This window comes from Suricata suricatta, chromosome X (genome assembly GCF_006229205.1).
Source record: "Suricata suricatta isolate VVHF042 chromosome X, meerkat_22Aug2017_6uvM2_HiC, whole genome shotgun sequence".
Lineage (NCBI taxonomy): Eukaryota > Metazoa > Chordata > Mammalia > Carnivora > Herpestidae > Suricata > Suricata suricatta.
This window is the reverse complement of record NC_043717.1, coordinates 86,576,911-86,592,050: the sequence shown is the minus strand read 5'-3', so window position 1 is coordinate 86,592,050 and position 15,140 is coordinate 86,576,911. Positions and strand designations below refer to the sequence as shown.

Here is a 15,140-nt window from a genome sequence, read left to right as displayed (position 1 = left end):
GCATACCCAACTTTAGAATCTATCGACCTTAGTAGATGAAGTGTAAACATAAGCCTCTTACAACACTAAGAATAAACAAAGAAAATAAAACCGCATTCACGATGATATTTGGGGATAGCTCTGGAGAATTGAGCCAGGACTGTCTCCTAAGCTTTCTATCTCACTTGCTTATGGTCAAGTCCACCTCTCACCCTTCTTCATGCTTTGGGCCAAGGAAGAAATTGATCTAATAAATGAATGCATACTCCGATGTTAAGGACTTGAGAAGTTAGTCCGCCCTGAACTCTTTATACTTTAAGCTGACAAATGATTAGCTCAGAGAAGTTTATCACAATGGTGAAATTTCTAACATGAAAGGAGAAGATAGGAGAAGAAAGTGGAGCCAGGCCCTCATTCAGTCCATACGGACAGCAGCCCACTTGTGAGGTGAATTGTGATAACATTGTGTCACACAGGTAAAAATGAAACCCAAGTTTTGTTTTGTTTTGTCTCTGAACAACCCTGAACAAATCATCCACAAACTTAGGAACAGAGCAACCTGGATTTGACAGCAAAAGTGCACCATGCATTCTTCTTTTTGTTCTCTGTTTTGTTCTGTGTTGCTAAAATAGCACACCTGTCAAAGCAGCCAGGTACAATGGGGTTTAGCACAACTAAAATTATAAAAAAAAACAAGAACAGATAAATTATAAGGTAATAGTACAACTCTCACATCCAGTACCTCATTGTCATCTCACCAGCAAGCTGACAGCTGGGCCAGGCCACTATTGCAGTGTTGATGAAAAATACTGACATCTTCACTCTAGTGCTACACCATTACTGAACTTGATTTTAGCAAATTCCAAACTTCACACTGAAAGCTTGAAAGTGTGGAGAAGGAGGGTCTGAAATGGCTCTCTTCTTTCTCTCTCTCCCCATACCCACAAGAGAGGAAGTGGGGGAATAAGAGAGGGGAACAATGAAGATAGTAGATGCATCAACAGAGAAAGAGTTAGGAAGAATGGGCCCCAAATATAAGCATAATCCACTTAGAAACTGAATTATATGATTATTTTCTTATTGCCTATCTCCTGAGCTAGAACACAGGGTCTGTGATAGCAGGATTCTCTGTACCTTATTCACCACCACTTTTTTAATCCAGTTTTATTGTTTTATTTTTTAGTCAAACTCTATGCCGTATATGAGGCTCGATCTCACAACCCTGAGATGAAGAATTGCATGTTCTTGTTCTACCAGCTGAGCCAGCCAGGCACCCCCCTCTCACCATGGAGAATATTTTAGATACTTAAATATATTTTTTGAGTGAGTGAATGAATGAAATCAGTGCTTTCAAGAAAATAAGAGAAAAATACACACACACACACACACACACACACACACACACACACACACACGATTGTACATGCCTCTGACCCACCTGTGGAATAGCAAAATAAGTTGGAAGGAGGATTAAATCAGCAATTATGAGAGACAAATTATACTCCACGTTTTACCACTAAATCACTTTTCTCTTTCTGAGCCTCACTTTCTCCATCTGTCAAATGGACTTGAGCCACATGACCCCTAAGGCCACTTCCAGCTTTCACATTCTGTGTTTTAAACCAAAGCCAAGAGTACTTTTGAGAGAGAAATGGTAGGGAAATGGCCTGAGCTCATTTGTGTGCAAGAAGCAAGAGCTATTTCCTCAGATCTCATCCAACAGGGGAAATATTTTTGTTCTTGTTTTTTCAACGACCTAAGAAATAAAAATCATGAGGTAGAGGAAGAGAGCTTCACAGTTTAAAGCAAACTACCACCTTTTAAAATATAGATGCCATTTAAGTCAAATACAAGAGCGCTGACAAACTGTCAGCCAAGGTTGAAAGTGTCTTCTTATCTAAACTTGTCACCTCCTGAGGTCTCTGAGAAGTGACAGAATTTTGCATGTGGATGCCCTGTCTGAGGTGCTAATTGTCTTCATTTCAAATACCCTGGGCTTTTCTCAAACCCAGGCAGATTAAAAGGATGATGCCAAGGATGGTCAGTTTTATAGAGTGGATCTGACATTTCAAAATCTTCTTCTCTAACCTTTCAAAACTAACTTTGTTCTTCAACTAGCTCATCTATAGGTGTGAATTCTCCTGTGACAGTGTTATGATTTGGCACCTGTGGTGAGTTTACACATTCTCTTGGCACTTACTAAAATTCACTTCCTTTACAAAAATGAGAAAATGAAAAAAAAAATCTTCCGAAGAACACCTCCTTTTGATAATATCTGGGTTTATCTATGAGGCTAATTTTTCAAATGCCCTTTTGCTGTGTGAGAAGCCAGAGATAGGGGTGTGTGCATTTAAGCCTATTTTAAGTATGTTTATTCTTTCAACCGACATCATGGCCATTTACTGTGTGACAGACACCATGGTAGGTATTTAGGTTAGAGAGAAGAGCTGTAACAGGAGGAAAGGAGAGGGCTCTAGGGTAACAGTAGTGGGGCATCGAACTCCACTTAAATTCCAAACCTGCACGGCCTACTTGAGACAGCAAGTTCTTGATCTTTCTGTTTGCTCTGTATGCTTCCTTGTACGTGTCCTACTTTTCCCTCCTTCGTGACTTAGAGGGTGCTTCCTAATTCAACCTGAAATTCTTACCTGCTTCTGAGGTCTCATTCTTGGATTAATAGCTAAGATTTGCTAACCACATACTACATTCTAGGCATTTCTGTTAAGCACTTGGCATGCATTATCTCATTTATTTCTATCAATAACCCTACGAGGCAAGTTATTATTATTATTACCTCCATTTTACCAGTAGAGAAGCCAAAACTCACACAGCCTAAGTAGCCTGTTCAACGTGGTACAATGAACTAATCAGTGTCGGGCCTGGGAATTGAATACAGGCTGCTGACTTCTGAGCCTTTGTCTTTCACCCATATCCTCTTCTGCCTCCCAACCTTAATTCTGAGGTTATTGTGCTGAATTAGTTGGGCTTCAGTGTCCTATTTAGCAACTGTAATTTTGACTTCTAGAATATTCCTTTTTTCATGTTTATTTATTTATTTATTTTGAGAAAGAGAGGGAGGGAGGAGCAGAGAGAGAGGAGAGAGAGAATCCCAAAGCCCAATGTGGGGTTTGATCTCACAAACAGTGAGATCATGACCTGAGCTGAAATCAAGAGTCAGATGCTTAACCAACTGAGCCACCTGGGTGCCCTGACTCCTTGAATATTCTTATAGCTCTCAAGTGTCAACTGTTCTCATGCCCTGACTTGTAGTATGTCTCTGTCCATCTGTGTGCAATGGACACTATTTTAGCCTGGGCCTCATTGATTAGGATGTTTTAGAAGGCTCTTACAGAGTCAAGGTGTATTTGTCCAGGCCTGTCTGGATCATTGGCTTATTCATATAAAGTAATAGAACACTGAGTCACTATAGTGTACACCTGTGTGTTAACTATCCTGGAATTAAAATAAGAACTTATGAGCTCCTGGGTGGCTCAGTCAATTAAGTGTCTGACTTCAGCTCAGGTGGTGATCTCACAGTTCGTGGATTTGAGCCCCACATCAGGCTCTGTGCTGACAGCTCAGAGCCTGCTTTGAATTGTATCTCCCTCTCTCTCTCCCCCTCTCCTGCTTCTCATGCTCTGTCTCTCTTGCTCTCAAAAATAAATAATAAACATTTAAAACATTTAAAAAAAAAAGAACTTAAAAAAATAAAAGTAATGTAAGAGAACATGACTGGCCAGGCGGGCCTGGATGCACGTGTAAGGTCTTGTTGCCCAATTTTCCTTTTTCTCCTGTTACTCAACCAAACGAAGGCCACTCTCTGGAAGTTGTTACTTATCTTTCCCCATGACGATGAAATGAAATAACATATGTGACGTGATTAGAACCTAAAATAATATATCCTCTTGGTCCATCCAGATCCTGACACAGTACCTGACCTAGTTAGCATCTTTGTTTTGCTCTCCTCCTTCCCTGCATGGAGAGAACCCTCTGCAGAGAGTGTGGCTTCTTGTTTTCTTAAAGAAATATATCACTTCTGACACTGCCTTCTTTCACATTCATTGCTTACCAACATCTATCCTGTGGTCTGCCTCATTTTCCTTTATAGAAACAACTCTTCACATCACACACCTTGGCATCTGACAGACCAAAAGAAAAAAAAAACTGTCATGTAGGCCTTCTGGTTTCATCAACCCAGTTGCCTTTGGATCATGACTGAATCTTCATCCTTAGCTGGGGCAGTCTGGGTATGATAGTAACGGGAGAAAATATCACTTCATTGTAAAGGAGGAACCAGTTTTTCTTCTAAAAATCTGCTCGCTTTATTGGAAGCTCAAAAATAAAGTTCTACCACAGGAGCTTAAACCTAAAGATCAAAGTCCAAGAGACTGTTGTTTTGCCTATACATTTTTTTAACATTTTTAAAGAAACCTCTGATGCATTGAAACATGGATGATCATTTTGATCTAGCTACCACAAACACCAAACTTTGGCAAAGGAAATATTATAATCCAGGATTCCTGAATTATTCTGTAGTTACAGATGTGACATTGGCATCATTTTTCTTTTCCTTCACAGTAATAAATATTTCATGAAAAAGTGCTGGAAAAATCAATCAGTGGGAAGTTCAATACTGGGACTCTTTCACAAAGCATGTCATAATGTTCTGAAGTTTCAGAACTGTATGGACAATATCAGGAATTGTAGTGGTAAAGGTATGAAATTTTCTTTTTTTTAAAGATTTTATTTTTAGGTAATCTCTACATCCAGTATGGGACTGAACTCACAACCCTGAGATCAAAAGTCACATATTCTGCAGACTGAGTAAGCTAGGCACCCCAAGGTATGAAATTTTCAATACTTTCTCAGTCCTTTTCTTTCCTGGAACCAATATGGTCCCTGAAATTATCAAAGTAAATATATATCAAGCAAAAAATAAATGAGATTAAATATCCTAAAACTTCTACATACAGGCAAAACCCTTAGAGAACTCTTTGTTGTCATAAATACTGGGGTAAGGTTAAATGCATGCTACCCACCACAAAAGTAATCATAGGTTTCAGTCTTGTGTGCAATAATTTTTGTAAGGTAGTATAGAACGAAGAATCAAACCTAAAATAGGAGATATAAACGAAAAGATGAAGAGCTGGAGAATATCACAAGTAAAGCTGTAGTACTACATATTATTTCCAAGTAAAACAAAGTTAACTTTCTTAGCAACTGTTTCTGTTGACTAGGGGCACAGTTTGAAACCATTTTGCTACCCTGGACGGTCCATATATAACCCAAAATCATACATACTCAACTGGTATTTTTTTTAAATCCTTTAACACCAGTATTTGACATGCATTAAAACTACTACCTTTCTACATAGACTGTTCCTAATGTGTGCTCCCAAAGTTCACAGAAGTTTAAGAAGATAATAATGATGGATTCTGAGGTATTATGAGGATTAGAGAGAGCCTAGTAAAATGGTCCATTCACCTGTGAGTAGGCTGCATGTAATAATAATAGTAATAGTAATATTCACTGAATCCTTACAAAAATCCTAAACTTAAATGACAAATGACTGCTTTTAGTTGGAATTATATCATTTGTGCAAGGGAACCTTAGAGAGATACATGCTTTCATAATTTTAAATGAGAAAATAATCATTTGTTAAATAGTGCTGTTTGATACACAGAACCTTTTGAAAACTGACATCTACAGGTCAGAAAATATGATCTAACAATTGATGAAAAAGGCTGATAACTACTATTTGGTGTAGATTTGTCTTATTTCTTCTAATAGAACAAGAGATTGTAGAGGGCAATAATAAGGACTTCCACATTGCCTAACACAGTGCCCAGCACATAGGAAGTGTTTTCTCCATGTACACTGCTTACTTAATGTATAAAGTAAGTAAAAGCAGCTTGGGATTCCTACTGGCATTTCTTGCCTCTAAAGTTAACAGTAGGGAGGGTATGATGCTTTTTCAAAGTCACTTTATGCCCCAGAGAACTTGGGCTAGATGGGCCAGGATCTGACCTTACTGGAGGTCTTCTTTGGTTCATTGAGTAGAGAACATCTTGTGTGAACCAAATAGGAAATTGCACTCAACGTATTGTACTAGGTCCCTAGGGGTATAGATACTCGGTACAGCAGCACTTGCTATGCCTATTTCATTGTGGTCTTGAGCACTGGTCTTAAGTGTCAAAGAACAAGCAGAGTCAATGAGAAAAATCTGTTCAATAGCAACCTCATACGGTCCTAGGCCAGGACTGTTTGGGTATCCTTAAGTTTATGTGAGGCTTAGTTCCAGCAGACACATGCACTCTATCATGTGCTAGAAATGACAAAGACACTCAGGAGTGCTATGCCCAGTGCCTGCACCACAGACTGAGAACCCGCTACCATTCAACGTTGATACTTTACAAAGCATGCTTTAAGGAAATTATGTATTTCTTTGCCACTCTCTCATAGATTTAGTACCATGATTTAGAAAACATCAATCCTATTCTCCATTTTGTAATACAAATCTGAAGCTTTTGAAGTCTCTTTTCCCCTACTTCCCCGCTGGAAAGTATACATGCATATATATTGGATTGTTACACCTAGCACCTTACCACTTAAAACAAAAACTGAGTAATTCAGACAGACTTCAGATAGGCAGTCAAGATGGGCTCTATCTTAACAGTATTGAACTCAGCTGTGTATAAACTTTTCATGAGGCCACTGTGCTGAATCAAATACAAATCGCTTCCACTACCTAAATTACCACCACCACCCCCTCTTGATTTTGCAGTCATGAGATAAGTGGTTCTACTCATTGGCAGCCTAGGAGGTCACATGTCACAAAGCTTGAGAAATTCTAAAAGAACAGCATGATCATAATGCCCAGACCGCCACTAGGCTTCCACGTCTCTCCATTATAATAATTTCATCAGATTTAGGCATTGATGATCCATGCCAACGTGCAAATATACTACTCAGTAAGAGTTAAAGGGTAAGGTACAGACTTTACATTAGAACAAGTAAAATTTCATTTTGAAGCCAGGCTTTAGGAAATCGCAAATTTGGGTATTGAGTTACCATATCTGTAATATGGGAGTAATACTACTCACTTTGAAGAATTATTTTCTTAAAATTTTTAATGTTTATTTATTTTAGAAAGAGACAGAGTGTGACCGGAGGAGGGGCAGAAGCAGAAGGAGACACAGAATACAAAGCAGGGTCCAGGCTCCACGCTGTCAGCACAGAGCCCGACACGGGACTCCAACCCACGCACCGTGAGATTATGACCTGAGCCAAAGTCAGATGCTTAACCAACTGAGCCACCCAGGCATGCTTCAAGAACTGTTAGTATGAGTACCTATATGTACATTACAGTCACTAAAAGGGGTAATATGCTTAGAGTGTCTGGCATATAGGAAGTACTCAGTGGTAACTCTTGGCATCATTATTAATCTCTTGTACTCATTACCACAGCATCCAAAGCAGAACCCTTAAGGTAGGGAAAGGAATAACCACTTGTTGAGGGCTCAGAGAAGTTCAGTAACTTGTTTAAGTTCACACAGCTAGTGAATAGCAGAGCTAGTATGTAACGCGGGACTCTAACTCCAAAGCCCAAGTTTTTGCCTCAGAAACCTTCTACCTTTTTTGTGTGTGTACCCAGCCCAGAAAAAAGTAGTGCTTTGACAACCTAAATGATTCAGGCTTTTTTGCAAAAAGTCAACCCTAAAAGACTGTGATAATATTAAACTCTATAAAAGCTGTACACAGGGTGAGTTTGCTTTCAGACCTAAAGGCATGCCAACAGAGTCCATTAGAAACCATAAATGATGTAACTGTAGTGACATCTAGAATGACCCATTACATCAAAATGGATTATTCTAGAAAATTCCCAAGTCCCACCTGTGTCCCATCCTCCCAAAACTCCAGGGAGCTATCAGCACACACAAAAGTATCACAAAACCAGCCCGTAACCCAGAAACTCTAGCTTTGGGCTGATGTACTTGATGGTTCTCTTCCTCCCTAGTGCTCCCTTTTAGGAAGCAAGGCCTGCCAGTTATCAGGACTGAGGGGAGAGAAAAAGCTGGTGGCATAGGATCAGCTTTCGGCCCCTTCCCTGTCCCTATACCAACCAGGCAGCCAAGCTCCACTCCGTTTGCCTCTGGGGACATTTCTGTCCGAACCTGGCTGCTTTCCAGAATCCTGAGCACCTGGATGGGACTATGCATTGGAGGGAGGGGACAGCGCCTTGTGAGGCAGAAATGCAGAAGGGAAATTTCTGCTTGCTGGATGTCTGGGAGGCAGAGCCTCAGGGAAATGACTTCTTGGTGCACACGGGGAGCCTGGACACAGGCATTTGGGACCTCGGCCTAGACAGAAGCCCCCTCCCCACCTCACCTCTAGTGCCCAGTGGGCCCAGGAACCCCAGAGAGGCCTACCTTCTGGAGACTGGGTGGATTCAGACAGTGAGGGGAGCAGGGACAATCACAATGGATTGAAGGCTCTGCAGACGTGCCTCTTCCTCCCATTCTCGGGCAACTGGCCGGAAGAGGAGAGGCCCTCTAACAGTCTATGGGACCGAACTTTCCTATACTTCAGTGGGATGGTGGGAATGCAGGTTTACACTGCCGCCTGGAGCAAACCTGCCCCAGGACACACACCACACAGGAGACACGGCAGGCCAGTGCACACTCTTTATTGTTACAGTCAAAAACCTCTGACAAGAGTTTGAGCTTAGTGAGCTGGGGTTTCCTGGAGGAACTCAAGAACACCTTATGTTCAGACTGGAGACCATCTAACTTTCCCCTCCTCCTCTTCACAGGCTCTCCTTTCCCCTGAGGTGGAGGGGGGAGGAGGGGAGCAGAGAGCCCGTGAAGAACACAAACACCCAGTGGAAGAGAAGGGGCCCATGGGGGGAGGGGCATTCTCAAAAATGCTTGTGCCAGTTCAGTTCTTTTTTAATCCAGTTAGTCTTTCCAAGAGAAGCACCATCCATAGCATGATGCCTACTCTTAGAATCCATTTTGTTCTTTATCCACACTTGACTGGAAAGGGGCTTAGGATGGTGGTGGCCCAAAGCTGAGGGCTTGAGTGTGTAGCCAACACTCCCCCAAGCACTCTCTTTCTCTAAGTCACCCAGCCAACCAGGGTGGGTCTTTCAGGCAACCAGAAGGATAGTTGTCCCTCTTGAAGGAGGAAATCAGCAGAGTATGAGAAATGTCCTACCTGTACTTTCTTTTTTTTCTTTTATATAGTTTATTGTCAAGTTGGTTTCCATATAACACCTAGTGCTCTTCCGCACAAGTGCCCACCTCCATGACCATCACATGAAACCACTTTCCTGATCTTTGCCACTGCTCATTTGTCTCACCTGGGAACAATGAGATGAGCAATTTGGTGACTGAAGTCCTTTCATGAAAGCCTCTGCTGTTACTCCCAGAACTGCAAAAATATCTGGCTGTTCAATTGGGTTTCCCCTAAAGCCACACTATATGTAAGGCAAAAAAGTCCTGAAATAATTTGTGTCCCAAATTAGGATCTAACCAAACTCATCAAATCAAGTTATAATGTGTGTTCCAGATAGTAACATGTAAGTCTAGTTCTTAACACATATCACACAATAATGATTTGTGTAATGAATTAAATGTAATCCATCCAATTCTCTATCATCTATAGAATTTAACACTGCAACACCCCCCCAACTCTTCCAAATTAATTCCTTGTCCCAACAGAGAAATTAAAGTCTAACAAAGTTATTTTGCCCTCCTTTCCTCCTTAATGAGGGCCAAAGCATCTCTTCTTCCCTGACTTCCTCTCATTCTTCTCAGCTCCAGCCAATGGGGCGGGTCTCAATGAGGTGTGGGTCAGCAGGAATCAAGAGTGACTTCTTGAACCTCTTGGGAGATCTTCTAATGGGACAGGTTCAGCTTCTTTGGCAACAAATAAGATCTGTGGGGCTCAGAAACAAAAAAAAACAGGCCCTTACCTATAAAACTTAAAAACAAGAAGCAAACATGAACACTGCAGTAGTTTTACTGCAGGGATAATAGCATTTTCCAGGAAGGAAATAATAGCATTTTCAAAGAAAGGCAGGTGCTCCAAAAATTCAATATAGTTATAACTCGAAAATCACATGGCTGTTCCCAGCCAAAGACACAGCATTTTCAGAGAAAAGGATGTTAATAAGAAAACAGAAAAGAGTTGGGGGTTGGGGCAGGGGAAGGCTTCATGACTTCAGCTTCCCCAAGGTGTCCACCAATCAGCATCAGCCATTCAGAATCCACCACCTGTGAACTTAAAGTGCAATCAAGAGAAATTCCTTTTTAAAGAGTAAGTATGATACTCAAAAGCAATGTTGTTCAAGTAAAATTTAAAAAATATATAAATACATATGTATTTATGTGTGTGTGTAGGAGCTACAATGATAAAAAGTTGTTAGTTTGGTTAATGGAATAATGGATTGTTTTAATTCTATGATAATTTTGGTTTTCAAGTTTTCTGTGAGGTAAATAAGTTTTTGAACAGAAGAGGGTCTTATGAAATTGGTTTTTCTTTGGAGTGTTTTCACTCTTACTTACCTTCCTCAAATCAGTGAGTTTGTCCTGGGCGCAGGCCTCTACTCTTAACTTCCATACAGACTTTCTTGCATTTATAGCAGGTCTTGCACCATGAAAAATTCATGGCTTTACACCATGGACACTCCCAATTCACTGGACTGGAGCCTGAGGCAGACTTCTCCTGGTGCAGGAAATCCAAAGCTTTTTTTCCCTTTGGGTTGCTTGGCCTTCTGCCCCTGAGGCTGCTGTTTCACTGGGCTTTCCCTCACACCACAGCTCCAGCTGCCCCCAGGGGGTTCCCCTGGGGCCTCTGTAGACCTTCTTCCAGGCTGTGTCTCTTCCTAAAACCCAAGGGGTACCTCTCTGGACTTTCTTCCTGGCTATTGCTTCTTCTGCCCCCTAGGGGACCAGTCCCCTGGGGCCTTCTTGGACCTTCCTCCTGGCTATAGTTCCCACTTGTCCCCAAGGATAACAGCTCCTGAGGCCTGTCTGGATCTCCTTCCTGGTTATTGCTTCTGCTGGCAACAAGTGGGGGGGGCCATCCCTTGGGGTCTCTTGGACATTCTTTCTGTCTATGGTTCCCACTGGCCCCCAGGGATACCATCTCCTGGGACCTCTTTGGATCTTCTTCTTGGCTATTTATCCTGCTGGCACCAAGGGCAACCATCTCCTGGGATCTCTCTGAACCTTCTTCCTGGCTGAGGCTCCAGCTATACCCAACAGGAACCAACCCCTGGGCCCATGCTGGACCTTCTTCCTGGCTCTGGTTCCAGCTCTCCCAACAGGAACAGTCCCCTGGGGCCACTCTGGACCTTCTTCCTGGATCTGGCTCCCGCTATCCCCAAAAGAAACAGTCCCCTGGGCTCTCTCTGACCCTTCTTGCTGGCTCTGGCTCTAGCTCTCCCGAACAGGAACCATCCCCTGAGGCCACTCTGGACCTTCTTGGCTAAAGCTTCTGATGTCCCTGGGAAGGGGAGGGGGCTGTACTCTGGAGGACTGCAGGACCCTCTTCCTTGTTGTAGCTCCTCTGGTCCCACAGTGGGGCCACCAGCTCTTGGTAGCCTACTGTAGCACTTGGACCAGGGTGGTCGATCCTGGGAGAAGGCATGTGATATGGAACTACTGCAGCTTCTGATCCATGACTACTGCTGGTGGCATAGGGGCAATGGTGCATAGAATAGAGGCGAGTACTGCACAGGCCCTGGCAGAGGGGGCTGTATGGCCTGACCCCAGGGACTTGGGGGTCCTGGCATGTAAAGAACAGCTGCTGGGGCATGCAACCCCATGGCAACCACATCTCTCTGCTGCTCTGCATTCAAGGACCATGCTATAGCCCCAGGTTGCTCGGGTCGAGGCCCAGGCAATTTCATAAACCCACGGGATGACCTGGGATGACCTCTCCACCAGGAGCAGCCGCCCACGAAGCACATCACACTGGATCAGAACCTGCTGCAGGGGAGCCCCTGTGGAGCGCAGTTGTGTGACTCGCGCTCCCCGCACAGCCGCTGTAGCTCAGAGGCCAGGGCCCAGGCAGCCATGTCGGGCTCATTTACTAGGTCCTGTAGCCACTGGACCTGGCGCGCCTGGTGCTCCCGTTGCCTGGCGCCCACGGGCACACTCAAGGCGAGCGCGCTCCACGCACAGGCTCTACTGACAGCGCCGGGCACCTGAGGGTCAGCCAGGACGGTCCGAAGCTGGTCCTCTACCTCGTTCCAGGGCCGCGAGCTGGGGGCCATGTAGAAACCTGCACCTCCGCCATTCACGAGGACTTCATCGTTGATGAACCTGATCACCTCGGTGTGGCGGAACCCGCTGGCGTGGTCCCCAAAGTCCACCGCCATGCTGCTGCGGCCTAGTTAATGGACGGCTGCAAGGCCAGTTAACCAACCATCTCACAGGCAAGGCTGCTGCTGCTGCCACCAGTAAAGGTCCACTCCTCACCTCCCCAGTCAGTCCTACTTCGGTCCTTTACCAGTCCTGGCCTCCTTTCTCAGCCTCTTTCCTCTCTCACAACCCCACTTGCCACACAAAGAGTAAAGCAGATTCCCTCACCACACCAGTCCTACCAGGCGAGGGTATTAGACGTCAGAGATGATCTCTAAGTCGCCTCGCAAGGCCTTCTGGGATCCACCTCCCTCTGAAGAGTGCCCCCTTACAGGGCGAAGAGGCTGGATGGCCCCACGGGGTATTGCAGTGAGCCTGAGTTAGAATTTGCTTCTAAGAACTTCAGGACAGGGGTTCCTGGGTGGCTCAGTCAGTTAAGTGGCCGACTTCAGCTCACGTCATGATTTCACAGTTCGTGGGTTCGGGCCCCACATTCAGGCTCTGTGCTGACAGCTTAGAGCCTGGAGCCTGCTTCCGATTCTGTCTGTCTCTCTCTCTCTCTCTCTCTCTCTCTCTCTCTCTCTCTCTGACTGACCCCCCACTCATGCTCTGTGTGTGTGTGTGTCTCTCTCAAAAATAAATAAATGTTAAAAAAAAAAAAAAAAGAACCTCAGGACAAATACCCAGCATCGCGAAATGAAGTCCTAGTTGGGTGTCAGCATTGCGTAGGTGGGTGCAGTTCTATTCGTAGCTCAGCTCTATCTCCCATGACTCTTTGGTACTCCTTCAAACCTCCAATACAGTCAGTCACACTGTCTGTACACTTCCTTCATCATTCTGAACAGATGAACTTAGAGTCTCTGTCATCAAGAAAATCCAGTGATTGAGCCTTGAATGCCCTGAACTCACCCTATAAATTCACTCTCGCATTTACTTGATCAATGCTTTTCAGAGGGTGTCTCTCTTCTTCTTTTAGAGTAAATGTTCCTCTCATAATCTGGATTTTCCCTATAAGAAATGCTGAAGTGCCTTAAGCTGCACTGAATAATAACTGGAATCCACACAAAGAAATAAAGCACATGCTCAAGGTAACTAAGTATAAAAACCAGTATTCATGCATTTTGAAACTCTTTTTAAAGTATAAGATTTAAAAGATGACTGCATAGGGCACCTGGGTGGCTCAGTCAAGTGTGCATAGGACTCTTGATTTCAGCTCAGGTCATGACCTAACAGTCATGGGATGCAGCCCCCAAGCCCCGGGCTGGGCTCTGCGTTGATTCTGCTTGGGATTCTCTCTCTCCCTCTCGCTCCCTCTTCTGCCCCTCCCACACTCACACACATGTGTGCGTGGGCACATTCTCTCAAAACAAAAGTTCAGAAAAAGATGACTGCATAAAACAATACACATCTGTAAAGATGTGATTTGTGGCAATAATAATATAAGCTAGAATGAAAGATTTTGTATGCTACTTGAAATTAAGTCTGTATTTAATCAAAATATACTGTTATAAATTAGTATCCCAGAGCACACACCAAGAAAATAACTAAACAATATACAGAAAAGGAAATGTGAAGGAAATAAAAATTGTTACCAAAAAAAAAAAAAGGAATCAATTAAACATAAAAGAAGGCAGTAGTGCAGGGATTAGGGTAGAGTAAGATATAAGACATATTAGAAAAAAAGCAGCAAAGGGCACCTGAGTGGCTCAGTTCATTCAGTGTCCAACTTGATTTTAGCTGAGGTCATGATCTCGAGGTTCATGAGATCAAGCCCTGCACTGGGCTCTGGGCTGACAGTGTGGAACCTGCTTGAGATCCTCTTTCCCACTTTCTACCCCTCCCCTGCTCATGCTTTCTTTCAAAAGAAGGAAGGAAGGAAGGAAGGAAGGAAGGAAGGGAGGAAGGAAGGAAGGAAGGAAGGAAGGAAGGAAGGAAACAGCAACATGCCAGAAGTCCTTCCTTATCAGTAATTATATTAAATGCAAATAGTTTATAATTAACAGTCAGAGACTGACAGAAGAGACAGTATTTTTTAAACAGGATACAAGAGATTCATTTTAAATTCAAAGATGCAAACTGGCTGAAAGTAAAAAGATGGAAAAGGCTATTCCATGCAAACAGTAACCAACTGTGAGCTAGAGTGGCTCTCCAAATATCAAACAAAGACTTTAAGACAAAAATTGTTAAAACATAAAAAGGATATATCATATGTTTAAAAACAGGAAATCCCCCAATGAGATTTATCTCTGGAAAACAGAGGTGGCACCATAAATGAAAATCAATCAATGTAATACACTACATTACTAGAATGAAGGAAAAACCCCAGGTGATCATCTAATAGATACGCAAAAAAGCATTCAAAAAATGCAACAGACTTTCATGAGAAAAATGTCTCAAAAACCAAAATAGATAGGAAATTCCTCAACCTGAAAAAGGGCATTTGTGAAAAATCAGCAGCTAACATTATACTCAAGGGTGAAAGACCAAACTTCCCCACGAGGATCAGGAGCAGGTAAGAATGCTACTTTCACCACTGCAGTTCAACACTGTCTTGGGACTTCTAGCCAGAGCAATTAGTCAAGAAAAAAAATAAAACACATACAAATTAGAAAGGAATGAGTAAACTCTCTCTCTTTATAGAGGACATAATCTTCTATATGAAAATTCCAAAATAATCCACAAGAAAATTACTAAAACAAATAAATTCAGCAGAGTAGTAGCATACAGGAACAGTATGTATGAATTAGTAGTATTTCTGTATACTAGCAATTCCATTTCCAGAAAAATTAA

At 42.9% G+C, this 15,140-nt stretch overlaps 1 protein-coding gene across 1 annotated transcript; it reads right to left on the bottom strand.

Annotated features, from left to right (window-relative positions):
* Positions 1–11,236: 11,236 nt before the first annotated feature.
* Positions 11,237–12,367, bottom strand: TEX13D (TEX13 family member D). The gene is given in 3 exon segments (XM_029929697.1): positions 11,237–11,620; positions 11,718–12,010; positions 12,013–12,367. Coding segments are annotated over 3 exon segments (1,032 nt in total).
* Positions 12,368–15,140: the final 2,773 nt, after the last annotated feature.